The sequence below is a fragment of the Neurospora tetraspora genome (assembly GCF_033439725.1).
Source record: "Neurospora tetraspora strain CBS 560.94 chromosome Unknown B0H65scaffold_8, whole genome shotgun sequence".
NCBI classification, from domain to species: Eukaryota; Fungi; Ascomycota; class Sordariomycetes; order Sordariales; family Sordariaceae; genus Neurospora; species Neurospora tetraspora.
This window is the reverse complement of record NW_026944390.1, coordinates 738,631-764,911: the sequence shown is the minus strand read 5'-3', so window position 1 is coordinate 764,911 and position 26,281 is coordinate 738,631. Positions and strand designations below refer to the sequence as shown.

General features: G+C 53.5%; 8 protein-coding genes across 8 annotated transcripts; 4 read left to right on the top strand and 4 right to left on the bottom strand.

Annotated features, from left to right (window-relative positions):
• Window positions 1–302: 302 nt before the first annotated feature.
• B0H65DRAFT_552529 (asparagine synthase-domain-containing protein) lies at window positions 303–2,403 on the top strand (the record flags this gene model as incomplete). The annotated part of the gene is made up of 4 exons (XM_062829895.1): window positions 303–1,058; window positions 1,181–1,642; window positions 1,734–2,264; window positions 2,335–2,403. The coding sequence occupies 4 exons, from the start codon at window positions 303–305 to the stop codon at window positions 2,401–2,403; spliced, it is 1,818 nt and encodes a 605-aa protein (XP_062677471.1).
• An 808-nt stretch (window positions 2,404–3,211) lies between these two features.
• On the bottom strand, window positions 3,212–4,623 carry B0H65DRAFT_310588 (uncharacterized protein). Its single transcript, XM_062823290.1, has one exon. It carries the CDS (start codon window positions 4,312–4,314, stop codon window positions 3,571–3,573), a length of 744 nt encoding a protein of 247 aa, XP_062677470.1. The 5' UTR covers window positions 4,315–4,623; the 3' UTR covers window positions 3,212–3,570.
• A 776-nt stretch (window positions 4,624–5,399) lies between these two features.
• On the top strand, window positions 5,400–6,825 carry B0H65DRAFT_310622 (CoA-transferase family III domain-containing protein). The gene is made up of 3 exons (XM_062823291.1): window positions 5,400–5,433; window positions 5,484–6,115; window positions 6,171–6,825. Exons 2-3 carry the CDS (start codon window positions 5,575–5,577, stop codon window positions 6,674–6,676), a joined length of 1,047 nt encoding a protein of 348 aa, XP_062677469.1. The 5' UTR covers window positions 5,400–5,433; window positions 5,484–5,574; the 3' UTR covers window positions 6,677–6,825.
• A 42-nt stretch (window positions 6,826–6,867) lies between these two features.
• Window positions 6,868–9,063, top strand: B0H65DRAFT_310579 (uncharacterized protein). Its single transcript, XM_062823289.1, has 2 exons — window positions 6,868–7,113; window positions 7,176–9,063. Exon 2 carries the CDS (start codon window positions 7,235–7,237, stop codon window positions 8,993–8,995), a length of 1,761 nt encoding a protein of 586 aa, XP_062677468.1. The 5' UTR covers window positions 6,868–7,113; window positions 7,176–7,234; the 3' UTR covers window positions 8,996–9,063.
• A 660-nt stretch (window positions 9,064–9,723) lies between these two features.
• B0H65DRAFT_511949 (serine/threonine-protein kinase orb6) lies at window positions 9,724–11,755 on the bottom strand (the record flags this gene model as incomplete). The annotated part of the gene is made up of 4 exons (XM_062828531.1): window positions 9,724–10,036; window positions 10,091–10,567; window positions 10,627–11,124; window positions 11,187–11,755. The coding sequence occupies 4 exons, from the start codon at window positions 11,753–11,755 to the stop codon at window positions 9,724–9,726; spliced, it is 1,857 nt and encodes a 618-aa protein (XP_062677467.1).
• Window positions 11,756–13,761: 2,006 nt separating this feature from the next.
• B0H65DRAFT_434669 (mitochondrial import inner membrane translocase subunit Tim54) lies at window positions 13,762–15,039 on the top strand (the record flags this gene model as incomplete). Its single annotated transcript, XM_062825144.1, has 1 exon — window positions 13,762–15,039. The coding sequence occupies one exon, from the start codon at window positions 13,762–13,764 to the stop codon at window positions 15,037–15,039; it is 1,278 nt and encodes a 425-aa protein (XP_062677466.1).
• B0H65DRAFT_310484 (N-terminal domain of NEFA-interacting nuclear protein NIP30-domain-containing protein) lies at window positions 14,982–16,541 on the bottom strand. Its single transcript, XM_062823288.1, has one exon. The coding sequence runs from the start codon at window positions 16,400–16,402 to the stop codon at window positions 15,407–15,409; it is 996 nt and encodes a 331-aa protein (XP_062677465.1). The 5' UTR covers window positions 16,403–16,541; the 3' UTR covers window positions 14,982–15,406.
• Window positions 16,542–18,419: 1,878 nt separating this feature from the next.
• B0H65DRAFT_310459 (uncharacterized protein) lies at window positions 18,420–19,927 on the bottom strand. Its single transcript, XM_062823287.1, has one exon. The coding sequence runs from the start codon at window positions 19,626–19,628 to the stop codon at window positions 18,609–18,611; it is 1,020 nt and encodes a 339-aa protein (XP_062677464.1). The 5' UTR covers window positions 19,629–19,927; the 3' UTR covers window positions 18,420–18,608.
• Window positions 19,928–26,281: the final 6,354 nt, after the last annotated feature.

Here is a 26,281-nt window from a genome sequence, read left to right as displayed (position 1 = left end):
TTGCATGGCCATTTCTGGTTCAGACCCTGCATCCATCAGACCACTCACTTTCAGTGACATACGATATACAAATTCATATCTGAGGGTCTTCTTCCTGACATTTCATGCATCTTGTTGACGCCGTTGAATGCGGCTCTCAAATTTCAGTCCGCTGACTAAGCACTTCATCGCACTACACGCACGGACGTCTTATGCACATTGGCCTTCAACCTCACGTTGCGCGAGCCAAATCTCAACTGCACAACGCTCACCCCTCCAAACCCCTCCATTTTGTCTTCATTCCACCATCATCTCCGCCCACAATGTGCGGCATCCACGCCGTCCTCACTCCCCCGGGCATCACCCACACCGCCTCCCCAGACCTAACCCGCTGTCTCTGCAACCGCGGTCCAGATTACCTCGGCCAGGTTGAGAGGCGCGTCACCTCCTCCTCTTCAACCACCAGTGACTCCTCGGACAGCTGGAAATTAAAGCTCACATCCACCGTCCTCGCTCTCCGCGGCGACCACGTCGCCAAACAGCCTCTCTCCTGCCCAGACACGGACAAAGGTTCCGTACTCTGCTGGAACGGTGAGGCGTGGCGCATCAATGGTGAACCCGTCAGTGGCAACGATGGAGAGGAGATTTGGCGGCTGTTGAGGGAAGTGGAAGCTAGTGCTTCTGCTACTGCTACTTCTTCAACAGAGGAGGAAAAAGAAAAGAAAATTCTGGATGTTTTCCGGGCCATTGAAGGTCCGTTTGCCTTTGTTTACTGGCATGAAGCGGGCCGCAAAGTTTTCTTTGGTAGGGACCGGCTGGGAAGGAGGTCGCTTATGATGAAGAGGGATGAGCGAACCGGAGAGGTGGTGTTTTCGAGTGTTGCGGAGGGGGTGGCTGGTGGTGGTGACAACGCCAACGCTACTGCCAATGCTACTGCCATCGGGTGGAAGGAGGTGGAGGCTGATGGGATTTATGTGCTTGATTTGGGCTTGTTGCCTTCGTCAGGCGAGGGTGTAACACCTGCGGTGTTGGAGCCATTGCGGAGGGATTGGATCGAGGGCGTTGACCCCGCCGAGTTTGTGAGTACCTTGCGTTGCCGTCTGTGATTTTCCTGTGTTGCATTTCGTATCTTCGAATCCGCGCGGCATGGCTATACATGGGTAAGGGTGTTGTTCAAACTCACTACTCTCTCTCTCTACAGGTTTCCAGCATAGGCAGATTCAACAAGTCTCTCCCTCCCGCCTCAGGCTACGCGCCACTGTCAGCGACTTCGCCCTCGGTGGCGGCGCTGAAGCAACAACTTATCGACTCCCTGTCTCTGCGCGTCCTCAACATCCCACAGCCTCCAGGTGCAGACAAGGTGGCACACGACACTCGCGTCGCGGTGCTCTTCTCCGGAGGTCTGGATTGCACCGTCCTTGCAAGACTGGCCCACGAGGTCATGGACCCGGAGCAAGGGATCGATCTCCTGAACGTGGCGTTTGAAAACCCGCGCGTTGTAGCCCAGCTGCGCAAGGATCATGCCAAGAACAACGGCGGCAATGGTGAGGTCGATGTCGATAGCATCGACTTCTACGAGGCCTGTCCCGACAGAATTACTGGCAGGAAATCGTTCGCCGAGCTGCAGAGAGTCTGTCCTGGACGGGCCTTTCGGTTTGTAGCTGTAAGTTGCCGTCGAGCTCTTGTTTTCCGTTCGCTATTATCTTCATCATTCACACCGTTACATTTTCTCTAACATGTTTGGTTCCTACCAGGTAAACGTCCCCTACACCGAAACCCTTTCCCACCGCCAACAGGTCATCTCCCTCATCTACCCGCACAACACCGAAATGGATCTCTCCATCGGCTACGCCCTCTACTTCGCCGCCCGCGGCCAAGGCTCGTGCACCCACCTGGACGGCCGGGTGGAGGAGCAGTACACCTCCCCCGCCCGCGTCCTCCTGTCGGGCCTGGGAGCTGACGAGCTCTTCGGCGGTTACTCCCGCCACCCGTCCGCCTATGAGCGGGCCGGGTACGCCGGCCTTGTTGACGAACTCTTGCTAGACGTTGGTCGTCTGGGCAAGCGGAACCTTGGTCGAGATGATCGGGCCATGTCGCACTGGAGTAAGGAGGTGAGGTTTCCTTATCTGGACGAGAGGCTGGTCAGGTGGGCGATGGACACGCCGGCGTGGGAGAAGTGTGACTTTGAGAATGAGGGAGGGGAAGTCGAGGCTGGCAAGAGAGTTTTGAGGCTGCTTGCTCTGGAGTTGGGTATGGAAGGTGTGGCGAAGGAGAAGAAGAGGGCTGTAAGTTTGGCACATTCCCCCGGGTCTCATTGCGATGAAAGCATATGCTGACTGATGTCTCTAAACACAGATTCAATTCGGCGCAAGAACCGCCAAGATGGAAAGCGGACGGGTAAAGGGAACCACCCTGATTTCTTAAAGCCAAAATCCCCATGGACCGAGTTCAGTCCACCCACTCTACGGCTTGCTTCCAAATCCGAATCTGGGAATAGTCCAAGACCCCTAGAACCTTGCGGTGATGATTCTTACAGATACTTCCGAGTCACCGGTCCAACCAAATCCGACAACCCTTGCTTGTGAAGGGCTTGCGTATTTTGCTGGGCTCCGTGCCGTCGTGGTTTTGGTTTTGTTGCAAGATCGAAGCCCTTCCCGGGGCTCGGCTCGCTCGCCTCTCCTTGCTTGTGCTGTTGTCTTTTCGCAATACCACTTGCTCTCGACAATGATGTACAAAAGGCAGATCTGAGCTTGGTTTTTAAGGGGTCTTTGGATGGGTTCGGAAGCATGTATTACGAGATGGGAGGAGGCTGTTAGTGCAGCGCTCCTTTGCTCTGTTTGATTACGTAGTCTAGAGAAGGTTTCGTTGTACATAGAGAATTGAACGTGGAGTTGTGACAGACATCTACGAGCTACGGTAGCAAAACTATCTGTGTCGCCTACTTCACCGGTGAGACAGCATACAAGTCACTTCACATCACCAAGTATCGAGGAAGAAAAAGATGCACTCACGGTGGCATTGAGAGAACGCGACAATGGGCGTAATGTCCGCTCATCGGGTCTGTTTTATATGTCAGCTTGGAGGGAACACGCAACTCCGAGTCTGTATATATAGCCTTACAACAATCTCAAACTCCTTTCTGTCGGTGATGTTGGTATCGTGCAAGTCCCCGGCCCGTGCGAAGATGTCCGTCCGTACCAAATGCCCCGTTTCCCTGTGCGGTTGCGAGCGGTCCGGATTCGTCGCCCATGCTCAACGGCCATCGTCGTGCTTCAGACAGGCCGTACGTCTAAAGCATCCTTGGATTTGCGTAATGCCAAGTCAGGTCGCCGTTGGACGAAGGCCGATGACCGGATCGTGACCTGTTCCGCGACGCAACTTCCAGTGATCATACATCCCCCTTCCATCCTCTTTCTAGCGGGAAGGGTCCTCATGCGACCTCAATGTGACTTCGGGTACGTCCGGGAAGCCGAAGCGGCGCTGACCGTGACACGAATAATGACAGAGAACGCCGTAAACTCCAAGCATATTTTCCCCATTCGAACCAGAAAGAACCGTTCTCCTGAAACAATAACAGAAGAGTAAACCAAATCACCTCCTCCCCGTCAACCCAGGCGCCGCATTAAACCGCTCCTCGCGCTCCGTCATGAACATGATCTGCACCCAGTACTCCTTGCTATCCGGGTCCCAAAACTCAAACTGCTTGTCCTCGCGCTTGTCCAGCTCGCGCGCCGGGATCTTGAACCCGCACGTCTCGTACGGCTCCGCCGCCACCAGGAGGTACTGGTAGTTCCTGTCGGGCTCCTCGACCCTTTGGCTGAACGCGCTCATGACCTGCCACTTGGGCGTGACGCCCGTCGCAATATCCGGGTACTGCAGCTGGAACAGCAATCCCTGCTGGCGGGTGATGGGGTCGCGCACTTTCGTGATCTTGTATCCGGGTCGACCGATCTTGACCACGTTCTTGCGCACGCCGCCGGCACCTAAGCCGAGCGCGGCGAAACCCGCGCCGACGACGCCGACGGGTAGACCCGTTTGGGGGTCGACTTCGCCTTTGCCTTCCTTTTGCTCGCGGGCGGCGCGGCGCGCTAGGTTCGTCTGATGCTTCTTGCCTTGGGTGTGGGCGAGGTAGGAGCCGTCGTTTTGATGGACTGTCAGGCAGAGACGGCACTCGAAGGAGCCGAGATGGTTGCGGAAGATGTAGGGGTCCTTGTCGAGATCGATAGTCTCGAGGGCGAGCTTGCGCAGACGCTCGCGGCGGTCGGCGTTGGTGGCGGAGTGGGAGGCTACGCCGCCGCCGCCGAATTTGGAGCCCGCGCGGTTCTGGTAATCCATGTTGTTCTCGGTGTTGTTGTATTTCTTCTTGTCAGGCTAGAATTTGTGTCGGCTTGAAGTTTGGTATGTGTGTGTGCCGTGGCAGAAATGTGGTCGAGATAAGTAAGACGATGGACAGTGGCGATGGGTTTCGATGATGGATGATATCAGGTGTAATTGATGGACAGGTGGACTCCCCCAAGACGCGCTGTGGAAAAGTTGAGAAAGAACGTTCAGGCGAGACGAAACGAGCGTTCTGATTGGTCAGCTGATTGGCAGCTGTCAACCTTCTACAAGTGTTCAACGATAATGCAGGAAGTTGGAGTTGACGTTAACACAAAAACAATGAAGTCGAGACTCATATACAACTTATGAAATATGTTGATTTCATATTTTGGGTTAGCTGCCTTGTGACTTTTTTTGTTGACCAGCTGTGAACCAGTTGTCTACATCTCGAGACCGCGGATAGGCACAGTGTCCCTCCTTGCCTTGGTAGAGCCGCTTCAATATGGCGCATACGGTCATGGCGCCATCGTTTCCATCACACCACAAGAAGAACATATACTCAATGTCCACTTTCAATGATGAACTCAAGTGTCTTGTCTACTATCATCCCGAATAACGATACTACTGCGGCATCGGTGGGGCTCGCCTTATCGTGGCCGATGCCGCTGAGTTTGTGGGCGCCTGCCGTTCCAATACCGGAATGGCGCTGGAAGGTGCACTGTAAACCTCGGGATCCGGTGGCTGGACCGCCGGGACTGCGGGGAAGGAACGGGAATAGCTTCCGTTATTCTCCACCGATCGCCACGGAGCCCATGTGGTATAAAGTAGCATTCATGATACTTTGGTTCTTGTTTTGTCGTGGTAGACTCTGTACGATATGATGCACCGCAGTTTGTTCAAGGCCGCCCGTGCTACGGCGCTGAGCCGCTCTATTCCGGCGACAACTCGCCGTTGCTTCGCCAGCTCCTCAGTCCGTTCCGCTGATGGAACGCTTCCTCTTGAGGGTTATCGTGTGCTAGACATGACCAGAGTGCTGGCTGGGGTAAGAAGGCAAGGCAACTTACCCTTAGGCCAGGATGAGCTAACATGATCTTCCATACAGCCTTACTGTACACAAATTCTAGGAGATCTTGGGTGAGTCTATCGGCCCCGAACTGTCAGAGCCCCAGCTGAGACCCTTTGAGCGCAGAAGTAATCAAGGTCGAACATCCCGTAAGAGGTGATGATACTCGAGCATGGGGGCCACCGTATGCCAGCTACAAGTCCGGTTCGTCCATGGAGGGACCGGGTGAATCGGCGTACTTCCTAGGAGTCAACCGAAACAAGAAGTCGCTTGCCCTTTCATTCCAAGATCCAGCGGGCGTGGAGATTCTGCAAAAGTTGGCGTCCAAGTGTGACATCCTCGTGGAAAACTACGTCCCCGGATCGCTCAAGAAGTACGGCTTGGACTATGAGACCCTCCGCCAGATTAACCCAGCACTCATCTACGCATCCATTACCGGCTACGGACAGACTGGGCCGTACTCAAGTCGGGCTGGCTACGATGTTATGGTGGAAGCCGAGTTTGGCCTCATGCACATCACCGGCAGTAGGGATGGGCCACCGGTCAAGGTTGGCGTGGCCGTGACGGATCTCACCACCGGATTGTATACGAGCAACAGTATCATGGCGGCCTTGCTTGCCCGTGCCAAAACCGGCAGAGGACAATGGATTGATGCGTGCTTGAGCGACTGCCAGACGGCCACCCTGGCGAACATCGCAAGCAGCTGCTTGATCAGTGGAAAAAAAGACTCTGGTCGGTGGGGAACGGCCCATCGTAAGTGTCCCATTTTCGATCCTTCTCTTGAGCGACGGACCACTAACAACAGTAGCCTCAATTGTTCCATACAAGGCATTCGAAACCAAGGATGGCGACATTCTCTTGGGCGGAGGGAACGACCGCTTGTTCGGAATCTTATGCGACGGGCTGGGTCGTCCGGAATGGAAGGATGATCCAAAGTACAAGATTAACGCGCAGCGGGTAGCGAACCGGGTCGGGCTTGAGGCGGAGATCGAGAAGACCACAAAGACCAAGACCACTCAAGAATGGCTTGACATCTTTGAGGGTAAAGGCATGCCCTATGCTGCGATTAATGACGTTTTCACCACCCTCACTCACGAGCACACCCTTGCTCGCAACATGGTGGTTGAGGTAGAGCATGAAGAGTGCGGGCCCATCAAGATGGTGAACTCGCCTGTCAAGTACTCGGAGACGAGTCCCACGATTAGAAGTCCGCCACCTACACTAGGACAGCATACCGACGAGGTCTTGAGGGAGCATGTAGGCTTGAGCGACGAGCAAATACGGCAGCTGAAGGAGAAGGGAGTGGTTAGGTAATGGTTATCGTGGTAGTGTAGATGGGTGGTTTATACTTGTCGAGTTGTTGTTAGCGCAGCATCCAAAATGAAGGATGCCCCTACAACATCGTTCGATTTTGTTTTGACGAGTGGAAGGGTTAGGGTAATACGTGCGTCTCACGTGTGGTCAATGCTGTCGCTACAGTGAGCTACAACTGCACTGTGAATGCCCTTCCGGCCTCCCCATGTTCAAGCCCAGGTTCTAGACATCCCATTTTCGGGAAGCCGCGACACCATTCACTTCCTTCAACTCCCGCTTTTCAGGTTCTCCCACTTCTTTTTCTCTTCATGCACAGCGACGAAAAATTCTTTCTCGTGGAAAGGTGTGTCATGGAGAGTTATTCGACAAAAATCAGAAGGAGGATTTCGTGACATTTTCGGCAGAAGAGTAGTCATGAACACAGCACGATATCATTAGTAAGTCTGCGCATACTCCAGATGTCAGTCGCAACCAACCACTAACACCGATCGTGTATCAGGTCAGATTATGACCACCATATAACACACCCGCCTATCTTTACATCCAACATTCACCACCATGACAGACCAGACACCACAACCGGCGTCGAAGCCGACAACGCCGGCTATCTCGACGCCGACTCCGACTCCGACTCCCGGTTCGGGGCCCACCATTTCGTCCTCCGCATCCACCTCGTCGGCACGGCCATACGTACCACAGTTCTCGGCCGCTACTCAACTCATCCTCCAGCGTCTGAAGGCCAAGGAGGGAAAGAATGATGGCGGCGGCAGTTTCAGTTCAGTCGTATCATCGAAAACGACAGTGCTCACGGGCAGCAGTTCTACAACTATCAAGCTTGAGCAAGATACGTTCGAGGACGCGAAGAAGAGGCTGGTTGCGGGCACGGGGCTGAAAACCTCAACTTCCATGAGCTTAAAAATGCCCCTGATCCTGCCGAGCATTAAGATGCCAACACCAGCACCGACGACGACAGTCAAGAACCTTTCTCTGCCAAGGACAATACCATCATCTGCTGCCTTGGGTTCAAGCTCAACAAACCTCTCACTACCGCTACCGCCGCCGCCTCCAAAACACAAATCCTTAACGTTCAAAAGCGGCACAACAAGTGCTATCAAGAACATCAACAGCGGCCTCACCGCGTCAGGCAAAGTCTCAGTGGTCAAGCCACCCAAGCCCGCCGCCGCCGCCGCAGAAAGCAAACCCAAAAAGGTCAAGACATCAACAGGAAATCCAGTCGGACGTCCCCCCAACGCCAGCAAAGCCGCAGCAGCAGCAGAGCCCACCGGCCACAGAAAGAAACGCATCAAGCAGCAACAAGACGCGGACGAGCTTAGCAGTCTCTCCAGTCTCTCCGATGTATCCGAACCCGAAGAGGCCGCCGCCGCCACCTCCACCCCCTCAGGCGCTGCTGGCGGCGCTGCCCAAACCTCCCTCCTCACCATGACCAAATCCGGCCGCCAAGTCCTCAAGCCAACAACCTACAACCCCGCGGCCGTCGACGCCGCCAACAAGAAACACCGCAGCACGGCGTCGACGCATCACTACGGCAAGCGCACAGCCGAGCAAGCCTTGTGCAAGAAGTGCACTCGTATGCACAGCCCGGCCCAAAACCCCATGGTGTTCTGCGACGGGTGCAACGAGGGCTGGCACCAGCGGTGTCATGACCCCCAAATCGAAACGCAAGTCATCCGTGATCAGACCAGGGGTTGGGTATGTTCGGTGTGTGTGGCGAAGAGGGAGCAGGGGAAGGGTTTGGCTGGTGGGAGGAAGGGGCAGCAGCAGCAGCAGAGACAACGGGAACTACTAGAGCAGCAGCAATCGCTAAAAATGGTGAGTAGGGAAAGTAGGGAAAGTTGGGCGGATAAACCGCCCCAACAAAAGCGCGCGTATTTGTCGACTTTGCCGCCGCAGGAGCTGGTGGGGTTGGTTATGGCTGCGTTGGAGGTGAAGCCTGATTTGCCGATATTTCCTGGTCCCAATCCTTCTACCAACAGTAGTAGTAGTAGTAAGGGGTCCAACAACAACAATGGGAAGGGACAAAAGGGCTCCTCGGGCGGACCAAACGGCAAGAGTCTAAAAGACGTGATTCTATCCAGAGAAACCAGTCAAGAGAACCAAGGAGGAGAGGAGGGAGAAGAAGAAGAGTACGACCCGCTAGCGGCTCTGTGGCCTAAGCCGGGCAACGGTCTGTACAGCCTGCTGCCATGGGACGTGGATGATGATGAGTATCTGGTGGACAGCGGCGACTTTGAGGCTTTCAGCTCGATTGTGTATGATGATAGGGGGAGGAAGGTGCTGGAGAATGGCTTGAGGGTGTAGGAACCTGAAAGTGTCTCTAACGGAAATTGGCAGTTCCTCGCCTCAAGCAAGGTATGGGTTAGGCGAGCTAGGTAGGGGAGGAACAGGAGGTCAGATGTAGCTAGCTGGGTTTGGCCTCTGGATAGCGTTGATTGTATTATGTGTAATGTACGATATTCATATGAGCTGAACCTGGTGTCCTAAGGTTACCACGATGGAAGGACATATTTTCACTATTTTTGAATCGTCCGGGATATGTTATCTTTGGATCGTGGTAATTTCCATAGACTTGAGCAAATCCACAGAACTGACGCCCAACCTTCTGGTAGCCTCAAGCTGGTCTAAGTTGTACTTGAACGTAAGAAAGCGAATGTTCGATTCAATCAATAGATATACAAATATCTCTATTATCACGCCATACATAAAATTCATGTCTCTTGCAGCTTTTCATCACCCTCGTTGCTCGCTTCAGGGCTTCCCAGTTCCTCGCCCCGAAGGATGCATTTCATACATTATGTTTCTGTTTTCAGCCATATATGCGGTATGGAAAATACGCTTACTATCAGCAAAGTGTCTCTGCCATCGGACATTTCAACAGCACCGCAAGCTAGCAAAGACGTAAAAGCCAAGTATAAGGGGTACCCAGATACTGCCGCCCAGCAGCACAACCTCCTCTCCCTTTCGCCATCACTATTACGCCCCCAAAAACCCAACACTCATTATTCAGACAACGACGAGACGTAGCGCAATTATCGGAAGTTGTTGTCGAAGCGCTTGAACGTGTATCCAATGAATGGCAGGCTGAGTTCTGGGCTCTCCTCCTGCTGCGCAGGGGCAGCGGCGCCCCTAGCGGCCTGCTGAGCCTTGAGCAGCGTGGCGTTATCTGTCTGGTCGATCTCGTCCGTAGGGAAATATGTGGTATCGATGGCGGATGTGAGACGGGGCTCGAAGGGCGCACGGATGCGGCGCAAGCTGTCAAACTCAACGCCGCGGAAGAAGGCGTGGCTCTTGATTTCGTGGGCACCACCACGGCCGAGACGGTTCTCAGTGTTGCAAACGAGGCTATGACAAGTCAATATTGTGAGCATTTTCGCGGGAAGTTAAAAGCATGCATACCTTCTGATGAGGCTCTCGGCATCTGCACCAAGGGTGATGTCATCCGGGAAGTAAAGCGAATGCCTCCAGTTAACGATCTTGCGGTAAGTGTCATGGCTATCCTCGGCACAGAAGGGAGGCCAGCCGACCAAGCACTCGAACATGATGGTACCCAAAGACCACCAATCGCAATCAAACGAGTAACCATGGCCAGTGAAGATTTCGGGAGCAATATAGTCTGGTGTACCGACGGTCGAGTAGGCCATCAAACGTCTGGAGCGTCTCCAGTCATTGATCTGTGCACGGTTGCTGACCGTCAGGTTGATTTGGTCAATAGCAATGGAGTTGCGGTTGTCGCGCGGCTTGTTGGATTTGCCCTGGAGCAGCTGTGTGTAGTAGTTGTTATCATGGAGCTTGTGGAAGCCGGTAGAGAGACCGAAATCTGTAAGCTTGACATGACCACCCCTATCGAGAAGAATGTTGTCTGGCTTGATATCTCTGTAATCACAACGATGTCAGTATCTCTTTTCCAGAGCATTGCTTCCGGCAAAGCCTACCTGTGAATGAAGCCCAGCTTATGGACGGCGTCGATAGCCAAGACAATTTCGGCAATGTAGAAACGGGTGATATCCTCCGAGAAGATTTCGTATTTGATCAGCATGGTCATCAAGTCGCCACCGGGCAAGAACTCCATGAGCATGTAAAGGAAGTTGGCATCCTGGAAGGTGGTGTAGAGCTTGACGACCCATGGGCTGTCCGACTCGGCCAAGATATCTCTTTCTGCTCGGACGTGGGCAAGCTGGTCCTTCTTGAACATTTCCGTCTTGATGAGCGACTTCATGGCGTAAACCTTGCCGTCGGCCTTCTTCTGCACCAGCTTAACCTCGCCGAAAGCGCCCTTGCCGATGATCTTGATGGTCTGGTAGTTCTCGGGCTTGTCCTTGGTTCTCAGGAAGCGCAAATACTGGCCCTCCTTCCGGCCAGCGGTTGACCAAACCGATTCGCGACGGCGGGGATCATTGGTCTCACCGAGCTTCTGCTCCATCTCGCTCTGTCTGAATAGGGTGTCAGCACCGTTCGCGTATAATTATTAAATATTTGTCGCTGCAGCATTCACCTCTGGTTGCGCTCCCTGGCGCGCTTGACGCTGTCCTTGAAGAAGTCCGAGGCCAGCTGTGAGCACTTCTTCTGGTTGTTGTTCGCATTGGGGCCATATTTGTCGGGGTTCCGCTCGGGGGCAGGGGCGAACTCGAGCTGAGTATTGGAGGACGACGGCGCGCTCAGATAGTTGCCATAGGCTTGCTGTTGGCCAGAGTTTCCGGATGTGCGAGGGCGTTGAGCGGGAGATGGACCACGAGAGCCGTAGGGAGAAGCTCTTCCTTGGCCACCAATGTTCTGATGGGCGAACTGGTGGGCGAGACCAGTGTTGGGGTCATTGCTGGTACCATCAATGTTAGAAACGAAGCCGTAGTCGGCACCTGGGGTGTAGTGGCTGGCATACTGGTTCTGTTGATAATAATTGCCGGGCTGCATGTATTGCTGGCCGGCCTGGGCGCCACCGGCTTGTTGACCCGGGAAGACGGGTTGCGGGAAGGTCGACGGGGTGGTGGGATAGGTACGATCGTTCGGGGCCATGCGGGTGTCGTTGGTGCCCAGGTTGAGATGTGGGCGGTTGTTGTTGTCCATCTTAGCTACCTCTACCTTGTCGTCGACTGTAAACAGTAAACAGTGGGTTGCTGAGGGTGGATGGAAACCGGGAGTATGTAGCGGGAAATGCGCAAGCGAGCTGGATCTCGTGGGAACGTCGAGCTCCTGGACCGATCGATGGGATGTTTGCGCACAGAAAGGGGTCTGTGTACAAGACGGGATACGGGGAGACGGGAGGAAAGGAGGTTGCTTTTTCTTGGGATCAGGGTCCAACGAGGGTCGAACGAGGGTTGGCTATGAGGATTGAGGCGGCCAGACGGGGGTAGAGGCCGAGTGGCACCGTCCGAAGTGCGCTGTGAGCAGAGGCGTGGCCCGCTGGAACGTGCAGTCGATGTGGAAGTGGACGCAAAGCGTGACGGGAGCCTCTCGTGCAGGAGTCTGACAGGAGCGTTGGAGGCGATTCGAGGCGCTATAATTTGCAACGTATCAGGAGAAGCAAGGTGGGGCACCCTGCGGTATTGGTATAAGAGAGAAGGCGTGGTGGTTGTTAGCAAGATCTATAAGTGACCAAGAAACTATGATGGCATGGGACAGTCTCGGGCGCGTTTGAAAGGACACATTTGAATATAAACAGGCAACTAGGAGCATCTTCACGTTTTTGTTTTCTGTTCTAGCGTTTTGGCCACAGGAGGACCGCCTCGATGTGAATCTGTTACACGATCCCTAGAAAGAGGGGTTCCATGTTTGGGACATGCCCAGGTCCAGTGGTGAGCTCAAAGACGGGAAGGGGCCATTGGTCGACATGAAGACCCCTACAACCGCGACCTCATCGTACTCAACACAATGATGTTGTCTTTTTCGCAGACGATGGAGTTGTGGGCGTTCAGACATACAATCTGACAATCATCCTCTGCCTCACGGGGACACTGAATCACCAATCCCCAGTGTTGAAGCTCGATGCATTGTCTCGAGATACTGGGCTCGGCGGTCCTGGAATTTATTACTGGCTGGGCACGGGCACTCTGCAATTGATCGAAGGGGCATCCTGGTGGTGCTGCAGGTGGAGTAAGCACCCTTGGCGCAATTGACACCGCATCTTCCCTGGGGGCTCCTGCTCTTTCAGGGGCTGCAGCGTCTCGAACAGTTGTGTCCATTGAACAGGAAGGCATCGCTGACAGCACAGAAGCCCAACGAAGTTGACACGAGTGTAGGTACAACTACTATGTAGGTATCCTTTACGATGCTTCAGCAGAGAAGCGTGAATTGAAGCCAATGGAAGTGTGGGTACGGAATAGATGGCCAGACTTACAAGCTCAGGTACTCTGTGCAAACGCTTTGAGTACCTATAGTTCTGGCTAAAGAGAACGGGTTTCAATCGGGCTCAAGAGACGGCAGACAAACCCTCCAAGTTGGGACAAATCTCTCAAGAGTTCAGGTTAGGTTGCTTTGCAGATGTGGTTGTAAAAACGGAAGTCTGCGTGGTCTGCACTTATAAAGTCAAGTGTCAATGACATGACGTGCGGTTGACTCTCGCATATGGCTCGTGCATAAGCACTAAACGCGATGAAGATGCCGCGGGAGTAGCCTTATCGGCTTATCGCGATAAGAAAGTGTTCGGGGAATTTTGGCAGTCGGTGCTCCGCTGCACCGGCCCCAGGTCCTCGCGACGGAGCTCCTACGGCGTCACTGTCCGTAATCATCACGGACCCTCCTGTCTTCCAAGTGCGCCGCCTGTGACGACCCCCGCGAGCAACCACTCGAGCTCTCCCTACCATACCCCTCGCGCCGAAAGCTGCATGCGCCCGTAATTGCGCAAACCCCATCACCGCACGACATACATTAGAGCAATAGCATCAGCCAGCGCAACACTTTACACAATGGCCGAACCCGTACCTCCGCCGTCCACTGCGGCGCCTGCCGCTCCGGCTGCAGCTACGGCTACAGTATGTTAATTCAAGTATACCTCTGATGGGTGCTAACACTACACCTAGCCTCCTCCTCCTCCTCCTCCGAAAGCCCCCAGGCCGCAGAACCAGGCCCTTCGCATGCTCGGTATCCCCAACCTGCCCAACAAGCTTCCCTCCCGCAATTGGATGATCTTCTGGACCGTCTCGGCCTCTATCACAGCTGCAATTATCTACGACCGCCGCGAGAAGAGGCGAAACATCGCGAAATGGAGACACGCTGTCGAGCATCTGGCTGCCGAGCCCATCACCGATAAACTCGGCCTTGAACAGCCGCGCAAGCTGACCATCTACCTCTCCGCCCCACCCGGCGACGGTCTGCGCGTCGCTCAGGATCACTACACAGAATACGTCAAGCCTGTCCTTGCCGCCAGTGGCTTGGACTGGGAGTTTGTGCAGGGCCGTCGGGAAGGCGACGTACGCGCCGTAGTCGCAGACAGAGTGCGCAAGGTGCGCCGTGGGTGGGAGAAAAAGGAAGAGCAAGACCCCGACCGCGAGCCTACGAAGGACGAGTTGATAGAGATGTACCGCCAGCAGCGCGGCATCAAGGACTACGAGGGTGTTCGGGGCGATGTTGTCATTGGCCGTCACACGTGGAAGGAGTACCTCCGGGGTCTGCACGAGGGTTGGTTGGGCCCGCTGGTCGCGCCCGCCGAGCCTGCGCCGCTCCCTCCTACACCCGCACCCGCTGCGGCTGAGGGTAGCCCATCTACAGAAGAGAAGCCCGCCGAGGAGAAGAAGGAGGAGGAAGCCCCGAAGCCCAAGCGCCCACCCCAACCCAAGCCATACAACACCACCTCCGATTACCCGTCCGAGACCCTTCACCCCCTGACGCCACAGGAGCTCACACCGGCGGTCCCCATCCGTGAGCCTCATATCCTCGGCTTCCTCAACACCCCCACACGCATGGTCCGCTTCTTCAACCGCCGCTCGCTTGCCGACGACATCGGCCGCGAGGTCGCCGCTGTGTGCCTGTCCACCTACCGCGACTTCCAGCAACAAACCAACCCGGACGCGCCCTCGGCCGATTCGGTGCAGTATGAGCAGGCGAAAGAGCTCGAGTGGGAGGAGAAGGACTGGCCCAAGAAGGTATGGAAGGAGGATGAGGCTGATGCGGATAAGGAAGTGACGGAGAAGATCCACACGAAGCCGGTGGTGATGGACCCAAGAATTGCGCACCGCATGAGGAGGTTCGCCTTGACGCCCGAGGTCGAGGATCGCGTGAGCAAGATTAAGGTGCCTGAGGAGGAGGTGGAGGGCTGGATTAAGGGATCACTCAGGCAGGCCTACCGTTGGGGCTACGACAAGGCCTTCAACAAGAAGAAGCTTGTCCCTTTGGAGGATAAGGATGTTGAGTAAGCGAGGTGTTGTTGTTGATACGGGAAACTGATAAACCTGAAGTTGGCTGGCATTTTATCTTCATGTATAAACAAGATTTTGGTCAGGTACATGTTGCGATTACGGTGTATGAATAAGCAGTGGTTCGAGAAAAGCTGGGTGTGGACTAGTTGCTGGGTACCAAAAAAGGGTCAGGTATTAGCGGTTGCTATTTAGAGGAGACTGACGATATATCTCCCATCTCTCTAGTCATCTTCCACTACGATGCTATGGTATATAATGAAGCTCATCTTTTGAGTAATTCTTGAAATAAGCAGTTCAACCAAGTCACCGCCTGCCTTGTCGCCTGTGTTTGATTTTTCATCCCCCTATCATCCTCTATCAAACCTCAATCATCATCCTCATCCGACGATGCATACGAAACAAGTCCACCAAGGGGCTTCTTCACAGATGCCGCAGCCGTAGCCGTAGCTGTAGCCGTAGCCGAAGCAGGCTCGCTGGCAACCGTCTTCGTCCCCGAGTTCCCCTCCTCTTCCTTCTTCTTCTCTCCCTCCCCTCCCCTTTTCTCCCCCTCCCCGCCACTCTTAACCCTCTTCACCCCCAACCCCAATACTCCCCTTTTATTCTCTCCCCTCCTCCTCTTCCTCCCCCCTCCCCCGGTCCCACTCAAGAACATCAACTCCTCCTCCCCCAACCCATCCCCATCCTCATCCTCATCCTCCTCCCCATCCCCACCATCACCACCCCCTTTTCTTTTCTGTAGTTCCCTAAACTTCAGCAACCCCCCCTCCTCCTCTCTTCGGCGTTCTTCCTCCTCCCTCCTCTTCCTCTCCGCCACCCCCTCCAAAAACTCAATCTCGTCGTCGTCCAAAGCGCGGAACTGGTTCTTGATCTTGTTGGCTTCTTCAAAGGCCGCTTGCTTGGCGGCTTTGTTGGCTTGGAGGACTTCGTAGAGCGATTTTTGTTGTTCAACGGCCGCTGCTGGGCCGCCGCCGATGGTGGGGATGGAGGGAGAAGCAGACCGTTTTTTGGCTTCGAGTTCGGCTTGGACGGTGAGCCATTCTTGGGATTTTTTGGAGGGGGGCGGTGGCGGGGGAGGGTTTTGGGTGGATGGTGCTGGTGCTGGTGCTGGTGTTTTGGTGGCGGGGGTTATTGTTGATACTTTTGATGACGAGGTGGTTTGAAGGTTGGCCGGTGCATTGGTGGCGGTTGTTGTTGTTGTTGATGATGATGATGTCGATGTCGATGGGACCGCAGGAGTGGCGGCGGTTGTTGATGAAGACGTGGGAGGAGAGATGGAAGACGATGATGTGACAGTCGCCGGTGCTGTTACCTCTCCCGTAGAGGGGTTGATGGCGCCAGCGGAGACGAATCGCGAAGACATTTCTTAATAGACTTTCAAGAGTTCGTTCGGGATCGTTTTATATACCGAATCTTTGGGATGGTCGATACAGTCTCCGCGCTGTCGTCCGGTCGTGAGGTTTTTGAGATGCTTTGACACCCAATCGAGGGTCACGGGAACTGTCTCGACTACTGAGGGTATGGGACTGAAAAATATGAATTCACACTTGGATCTCCAAACCCTGGATGTGCTTTCGCCTAAATTCTAGTTGTGATAACATGATGGTGTATTTTACGACCGAGTCTCAAGATTCGATACCCTTCAGCATTTGGTCGATGTCTTGCCGGTGAAAATCCACCAATCACAGCAGGGAGAGTGGAGCATCATACCAGCTCTACAGTATCCAAGAAAGAATGCAAGTCACAAAACAGCATTCGGCATGTCACAGATTGAAACGCATCAAGTAGGAGTGATTGGTTCATCGGAATTTTTTTTGTTTATTCATCGGAGCACTGTAAAACTGGTAGTATGAGGTGCTTTCAACGTGCTGACCAATTTTGTCCGCTCATCATCGCAATGCCCCCTACTACTCTGCTTTGCTACGGCTCCAACCTTTCCTCAGCAAATGCTGTCCGATATCAGGCATGTCCCTGAACTTCTTGAACCGTGGTCAGGTCCACTGATATCTCGATCCAGCTGCTGCTGAACGGCGCCGTCAGTTGCGAGTTGACACCCGCAATGCCCGGTTTTAATCGTCTTTTGCTTCCTCCCATCATCCCATTCTTTTCCACTCTCCACATGCCCGCAATGCTCGTAAATCATGAGGGTATTTCGCGGGTAACAAAATCCATCCCTACTGACACGACGGCCAGATTAACCTCAAACGAACCCGTCTACCGTTTTGAACATAGTTGCAAGTCTCCCCACTCTACAACCAAATGCCGATCTTCGAGAAAAAAACAGAAAAAGAAAAAAACACCAAAATCAAGGAAAACCACCACCATCTCTAAGTCCATGGTTATGGTAAGTAGAAAGACAACGTGAACCACCTGTCCAGGTGTCCGCCAAGTGCCAAAAGGTCACATGTCTTGGGGCCACCCCTTGACATGCACCAATGGATAGCTCGACGTCCAACCTAGGTGGTGTTGAACGTAGGAAACGACACACAAGAAAAAAAGAAAAAGAAAACAGCAATAGAGCCCCCCTTTTTGTCCGCAAAATGCAAAGCAGCCTCATCTTAATTTTTCCGACCTCATGAACCCCAATCCTGTAAACGCACCACACCCTGATGGGCGAAAAAAAAGCAAATATGTACCATGCCCACCTCCAAACTTTTTTCATATATGTAAGGCCTCGAATGTACTTTTGATAGGTGACGCCGCGCGAAGAATGGCCTTCTTATGTAACTGACCAGCTGCGGTGGACCAAACGACCCTTTTTGTGAATGCCGAAAACGCAAGAACCAGGAAAAAAACATAAACAAACAAGCGAGTGCAACTGGCTTCGACCCAAGGTGATGTCGGTTATCACTCAAGCCGAAACAGGTCGAGCAGTGGTTGCTGTGAGCTGTCGCGACATCGACCACATCGCATCTCTCGAACAGGAGTAACCCATTGTTACGAGGTATCGGAATTTGCCGTTGATGTTGGTGTGTGCCGAGTCTCGCAGCTTAACTCGACGCTGCTAGGGCCGGGAAGAAAAGGATAGCGGTCGTTGCTGAAGCAAGTCGCCCGTCTCGTATGTTGAAGAAAACAAGAAAAACTTTTGTCGAATCTATGCCGAATTTGAACGAAACCCATGGTATAGGAATCCAAGAACGCCGGTTTATGAATATTACCGAACCATATACCGAGGAAGAAAACGAAAGTCATTAATCAATGACGAGTGGAACCGTGAAAGTTTGTATCCCGCATATGGATATAAGTCGCGGTTGCCCATGTTTCCCATGCCGTAGCGCTCCTCCGCTCATGCATGCGAAATGGAGACGAGCAAGGGTGGGAATTCTGCTAGGAGCAGAATCTGAAGGAGTCCGGCCTTCTGGGCTGTGAAAACGAACCGGTCCATTCGTCGATCGGGGTATCTGAATGCAATGTATCAATTCTCCGTTGTGCCTGTAAAAGAACCTGCACCAGATGAAAATGCAGTGAGAAAGCACAGCCTCGGATGAAAAGCTGCGGATGTTGTATGATCACTCAAACGCCGAAACTCATGGCATCGTCGAAACCGCGTCGAAAGTGTCATTGGCAATTTAGCCAACAACCGGCTGTCCGTAGGTGTGACCCATGAAGTACGGAGGAGAGTTGTCCGTAGCAACACAAGTGGCGCAGTTGCAATCACCGGAGAGGGAATGCTCCCACACATTGTGGGTGTAGTTCCAGTACCCCGAAGTGCTGCTCTGACGACGGTTGGACTGGCCGTGATAGAATGAGTTATACGACGCAGGCTGTTGGTATTGCCGAGAGGCCTGGCAATGGTCCCTGACCGCACTATCGAACCACTCGTTGTAGTGGGAGTTGACCGATGTCGCCGAGTTGACATACTCGGGCGTTCCGTATCCAGAGTCGGGGGGCGTCAACGGAGCCTGCTGCTGCGACCAATGACCCCACACGGACTGCTCGTGCCGAGGATAAGCAACGTGAGTGGTTTGGCTGCGCTTGATGCTCGATAGCCTTTCATACTCGGCAATCTGCTTCTGCTCCCAAGCCGAGGAGAACCGAGATCGGGAAATGTCGGTCTTGATAGGAGGCACGAGGGAGGCCAGGCGTTCGCGGTTGGCCTGGGCTTGCTGCAACTTCTTCGTCTCCAACCATTCCTTCCAGTTCGCCAACCAGGCGTTGTAATCCTCACTCTCATCGAGGTTGACATACAGCCGCCAGCCAATCACACCGAGCCACTCATATTCCAGAGTGTTGAGCTCCTTGACGGGAATACCGCTCACTTCGGACCAGGACTTGTTCTGGAAAGTGTTGTCGTCCAAAAACTTGCTTCCAAGCAACAGCGAGATGGTCAACATGCGCCAGATTTGACCTTCGGAATGGGTAGTCTGGCCGTTAGCCTTCATCATGTTGACGCGCTTGGCAAGGTAGTTCATGCCGAGAAGGATGGTAGTGCTGGGAAGTCGAGTGGAAGTGAGGATCTGTGACACGAACTTCCTGAAGGCGGTGTTGACGGTATTTTGCGGCATAACAATTCGAGTTGCCATTTCAGAAACGTAGTCGGCCATCAGCTCGACCTCGTAATCGAGAACGGCGCAAACACCTCCGGGCATTTTGGCGGTTGGTAGTCAGGAGACCTGAGTTTGAAGGTGAGGAAGAGTTGAGAGATGGATGAATCCGAGATCAGAGCTCAAGTATACGGGGATGTCACTACCCAGGTAAGGTTCCAAGGCTCAAGGCGGGGAGTAGAGGATCTCGAAATGCTGAGAATGATCGAGATCTAGTGAGACGGTCTGGCCATAAGTCGTCAAATAGGTCGTGAGAAAATCAGTTCAAAGGAAAACCAAGTTTTTGAGTCGTCGCAAAGAAAATGCCTGCAAGCAACAAGTGATCTCCAGTCAAAGATTTTTTTGTTGCGAGGCAAAGGAGAAGTCGTCGTGATCCAATCAACAAGACCGAAAGAATCTCTGACTCAAGGGGTCTGTATCCGGTATGTAAGATGCCGGAATATTAGGTCTCGTTGAGAAGAGAATGTGTAGGGGCTGTGAGAGGCAAAGTTAGTTTTCCATGGCCAAGTGTTGCGTCCGGCGGAGAAGCATGTATTCGTAGCGGGGGACCGCTTGCAAAACCAGTGTTGGGGCGACGTGCAGCGGACTCCAAACTGGAATTGGGCGACGGAGAAGGACCGAAAACTGAAATCTTGGTGAACAAATGCAGACACTAACCTGTGAAAACGACGTCGAAGGTGACAGGTACTGTCGCTCTGATCAAGATGAAGGTGATGTTGATGACAACGTGACAATGTCCTCCAGTAGTGATGGGTGGTCTTGTCGACTTGTCCGAGGGGGATGTGATGCCGTGCTGAGTCTGACGTCGAGGGTCTCGATACCACTAGTACTGGCAAAACACTGAGAGCGCACCCTGGCCGGAAAACAAAACCGCTCCTGCAAAAGGCGCCTCTTCGTTATTCGACCTAAAACAGCGAAGAGTTGAAGTGCACCCAAATCCTCTCGTGAACGACGCAAAACTGAATTGGTCGCTCGTCGGTATGCGGGATCCCCAGCGGATTCGACAGTGATGGAGGGGGAGGAGGGAAGAAAAAAGAGACGTGAAGTACGGCGTGACGACGAGAAGAGAGGAAGAGAGAGGAGGAAGAGGAAGAAAAGATTCGTGAATGAGAGGTTGAGAAAGACTGGCGCTAGGACCAGGTTAGATAGTCAGTGCACTAGGTCGACTCGTTGCGACAAGAGTGCGACTGCGACTGGCGACTTGCGACTGGATCGAAACCTTCAAACCTGCGCGCGACGGGGCCGGCTGCGAGGTGGTAAAATGAAGTGCCAGAACTGCCTTCGACAAGACGACAGACGCTAGCCGTGATCCACAGTGGCCCGTGCAGATGTCAATCAGCAGCCAAAGAGAGAGGCGAACGAGGGCGACGACAAGACCCGCTGCCAAAGTGGATGGCAAAAGCGTTGGGCGAGTGGAGTGAAGTGGTCCGTTCTGCAGATGCGCTAGTCAAGCAGAAAAGCAGAGGAGACGCAGCAGAACCACACCCACAGTGTAATCTGGCTGAATCTCGATACGGTACCGTACCTCCACTGTTACTACCGTACTACCTACCCGCAAAACCCGGCACACTCGTGGTGTAGGGCAGGTGAAAGTCGGAAGACCGTCACGCCGCAACTGAGCTGACCACAATGGAAGATACCTCTAGGGTGATGGGAAAGTTGAAACCGCCACGGTGACGACCTCTTGGGATGGATCTTATAGTATCCAAGCTAATGGAAGATCTCGCGGGCCTCTTCCCAAACAACTGCACGTCGCCGCGGATCTCAACCTAACCACTTGCGTGGGAATCTCTACATAGTGCATACCTCGGATACACAGTACTGTACATACCACCGTAAAAGTCGACCGGAATGCATCGTGGAGGTGCATGTCCTCTGGAGTGTGCATCTGTAGCTTCCAGCATGCAGCCAAATTGGTACGACAATGACGGAAAATGACCAGGGTTCGCGTCGACCAGATCATGTCCTTTTCCGACGGTCCTTCCCAGACAAGCGAACGATAGCACCGATGAAAAATTCACGGCGAGTGGGTGTGCGGAGAGACAAAAGCGAAGAGCACCTGCCGTGCCGTTGGTCAAAATTACAACTGCCCGCTGGAACAGAGCGAAGTTGCGAAGGAGTGGAAGTGGAAGGCACACACTGGCACAGGGCCCGCCTGCCAGGCCCGCGCGGAACATTTCCAACCTGCGGATTTTGTTTGGCAGCTGCACGGGCGTGTGCGTAGAGTTGTTGTACATCGCATCCCATTCCCGCTGCTTCCAAAGAAGGCCGCATACCATGACCAGAGCCAAAGGTCGATTGTGTTAACATGTTACCAAGACACGGCTTGTATATGCGGTCATTCATACGAACAAGGTCGAAAGTTAACATATGAGACAGAGTTATTCGGGCTGAATTCGCCTTCTGTCTTTCCATATGTGCGTTTCGTCCGTTTTCCATGTGTTTTCCCCAGGTACCTGACTTCAGGTTGAACGGCCTGTGACGTCTGTCCTCTCCCGACGCCCACTACCACAGATAGTTGCATACTGCCAACACCGTGGCGAATGGGTTCCAATACGTAATACTAAACCCCAAGAAACGATGCAAAGGCGTCGTCCGATCGTGGGGGGGGGGGGGGCAATCTACAAAATGCGGTCCTTCGCTACTGCCATCATTTACTGAGATTATTAGAGGTCTGGTACGAAATTTGATGATGGGCAGGACCGACAGCAACCTGGAAGATTAGGATGGCACTGGCAACAGGACATGGCCTGTACGTTGTTCAGTGACTGGGTGGGGCCAGCACTTGTCGGCGTCTCGCCAATTTCAAATTGCGCTCAGTCACAATCAGTCACTGCACCAAAAAGAACCATCAGAAACCGTCAGATACATGTACAGACGGGTTAGGTACACTTGCACATGTCAAGCCAAGACAGATACCTCAATCTCGAGTATCGCCCCATCAATCCGGCGTCTGCCCGGGCTGTCAGCTTTTTGTTCTTCAGCCCTGACTTTCCACATGACATGCAATGCCGTGTGCGAATGTCAATGTCAATATCGGATGAAGTGAGGACGGAAATTTCTTGGAACAATTCCGCGTCCATTCCATGTGGGTTTGATGTTGTTTCCATTGCAACTCTGAGTGCACTCCTCATTGCATTTTGATAATCAATGTCGTCCTGCGCACCCGGCGCGTATTCCAAAGAGCACACAGGCAGTCATCTGCTCCGAGCACCTTTTGAGTCCAGTGTTGTGCCTTCCTCCTTCCTCCTTCCTAATTCCTATAGGGCAGCCACCACCCAAGTGCTGTGAAACACTGAACACTCAACACGGCATGCGCATCCTCCCCCTTCGGTCGATGCCAATTCCACTCGTTTGAGGATGAGCATGCCGCGGTTCTCGCTTGAACATGAGTATTTATCAACGGTACTGAACCCGAAATGGATGCTCCCGTCGTGGAGCGGATTCAATCCTCCGCAATTTACAGGCTGCCTTCTCCATCACCACCTGCCGTAGTTCCTTCATCAGGCCTCGATCGTTTCAGGCGGCCATGTGCATATCTGCATTGCCCGTCCAACGGTGATGACCAGGACGAAAAGAAAGGGTTCACGACCTCGTGGATGTCCCTACGGTAGGTTGACCATCCAGGGTCTGTTGAGTCCAAAAATACCACCAAATGCCACATCGGGACGGGGATCTTCAGATGGCTTGGCCTTGCCTGGGCTCGCTGGGCGCCGACACCACCAAGTCACCAACCCACGCCCACCACGCCCACTGTGCCTATCCGAGGCCACCCCATGGCACGGACGAAGAAGACCATGTCTCGCACGCTTTCCAGGATCACGGAGAGCGGAGAGCCTGGTCAGGGTCGCCTGGACAGTTGGGATTTTCAAGGGCTTGCCCACCCTGGATCCCCTAAAATCTCGAATCCAGCAGCAATGCCCCAGCAATGGACTAACCTCGGAATGGAGTTGAATCCGTGGTGTGAGACCCACAGAGATACGCCAAACTCTATCATCCATTTCCATCATCGCCGCTGTGAACCTTGGTACCGGGAACTACCTTACAAACAGAGATGACTTCTCTGCTGTGGTTCTCCAGGGACGTCTGGGTACCGAGTAGTGACCATATCACTGCCAAAGTACAACCATATCATTATATCTATAACTACAGGTGAGTCATTAGCTTGACTGGAAGTGAACCTCTCTAGGTACCTACAGGTCTCATCAGAGCTACCGCGTCCCATTGTCAGGGCCGGTCCATCACGACCCGTATCTCCGGCACGAGTCATGGAAACTACAACGGCTTTCACTTGGATGGTGACAACAGACCGGGAAGGGCCAGTCGCAGGCTTGCCAGGGGACTTCTCCAAATCCTCCAGCCCCTCGGACACCCATGTCCATTTGAGAATGGTGTTGACCCAGTTTCGGATGCGCTAGACAAACCCCCCTTGTGCGAGACAGAAGCAGTTGCACAAGGAAAGCACAGCGTCCACCGTGGCTCTCAATGGCACCAGATCTTGAGAAGCGGTCAAGGGCCGATAGCTCCGCGAACTGCCCGGACCCTCTGTGCCTCTGTGCCTCTTGGCCGGCTCTTTTTCTTTTCCTCACTTCTGAATGGCCCGAGCCGGACATTTACGCTACAGGCAAGTGGGGACGTCTTCCAGCCTTCAAAGATGATTCGCTTTCTCAACACTCAACACCACGCCAGTGAGTCAGGAATAATATTGACATCAAGATCGACTTGGCGAGTATGGAACAGTGGCTCTGATCGTCGAAAAGCTGCTAGGTCACGAGGGTATAAGTTCAGCCTCCTTCAAAAAAAGACTCAGAGCCAAGGGTGAGCATGGTTGTCATCTTCTTACGGTGCTGCTGAAAACGAAGCAGCAAAGTTGACCGTAGAGCTATCATGCTGTCAATCATTCGAACTCGTCCCAGTTGGGCCGAACTCAAATCTTTTTGACGGTGAAGAGTCGGCAGCACAGGCAACCAAGAAGAACTCAAGACACAAAACTCGCATATGGTCACATACACCTGGAAACCCCAAGGCACTCAGCACTTTGCAACCCATATCAACAGTTCACGATGCATCCGAGAGCTATTCTGCCTCTTTATGAGGAAATAAATCTACACAACGTGGTATCCGGCGGCGGCACAGACGATGCATGACTGTCATTGTTATCAGAACGTAACCCTCAGTTGGCTCTGAGCGACTTTCTTGCCGCTTACTCATTCGCTGTGCACACACGAGAGCAACCACATCACCCACTCCAAATTACTATTCTCACTTGGCAACCGTTGGCGTTGAGTAACTCTTTCAGCACCCCGAGACCTCCGGATTGACTCTAGGTCAGTGATGAAGGTGCATCATGTCATTGGCTGTGCAAAGCACTGGGCGGTCTCAGTCTTCACTGTGATGACACAACGAGTGTGGGTGATGGCCTGGATGGTGACGTCTCCTTGTCCTATTCAACCCTGTAACCCTCATGTTACGAAGCTTCAAAGGCAGAATTCAGTCCGAGAGTTGAACGTCCATCATCCGCGGCGGCCTCGATACCATCGATTGCTCTTCAATATAACACACCGCGGAGCTTCACAACAGAGTCAGAACGATCACATGCTTATTGAAATCTAGCGACCATGCTTCGGCGGTGTCGATAAGCAGCGGAACCTTGAAAGCGCTCGGTGCGGAAGGGGGCGTGTGCAGTCTCGAAGGTGCACGGCGGAGAATCGAGACGCACTTTTTTCAACCGGGCGTGTCCAGAAAAAAAAAAAAAAAAAGGGCAAAAACGAATCGTTGTCGTGTCGTCGTCGTCGTCGTCGATGTCCTTTGCCATTGTGGTCCGGTCCGTCCGAGGGTCCAAATTGAGATTTGAACGCCGCGTCCGTCTCCGCCCGGAAGTTTCCGTTTGCAGATTCATCGGAGTATTCTCCGGCCCTGTGCTCCGAGTGTCCGAGTCGGGTGACTCGGATGCGTGTCTGCTGTGCGAGTGGTCCGGTGGCTGCCGGTCTTCCTACGTTACGTCTCTCTAGCACAAAGTGGCACTGCTGTCCCTCTTCTGCTCTCAGCATCAGAGCGCCGTGTCCTGGAGTTGCCTGGCTAGAATCGGCGTTGGTGTGGTTGGTTGGGCAGAAACAAGGAACCCCTCACCACCAAGAAGAGCAAAGCGGAGATGCGACTATGTGAAAATGAAGCTGCAGTAGCGTGTCCAGAGGCGCATGAGGGAACATTGAACGCCGGAAGCTTTCGATCGGGAAGCACTGAAGAAAAAAAAAATATGCCGCAGTCTCTTCTTTTTCTCCAACTTCTCCTCCAGCCCAGCCCCCCGCGCCATCCCTGGAGTTCCAGGTTACCTGGTCGATGATCTGAAGAAAGTTTTTTTCTCTTCTCTTCTTTCCCAAAACAGGCCGATACGACATGGCAAAACGCGACCCTGATGCCGCCATGTGCGTCAACGACACTCCGTGTGTGGACAACTCTGCTGGCCTTCCGTATCAAACTCGGGTTTCCCAACAAAGACGTCTCCGTCCGGTCCGTGACCATCATGCGCCGTAGCCGTACCTTACTGGTGTCATCTCCACCATCACCACGACATGGCTTGGACTGCCCCTTATTCCCACCCCGAGTTGGAAGGAGCTTCATCAACAGCCGCTTCACGCCCACGTTTCCGTTATGTAGGATTTTGTAAACTTTTACGATACGTACTACTGCAGACTAGC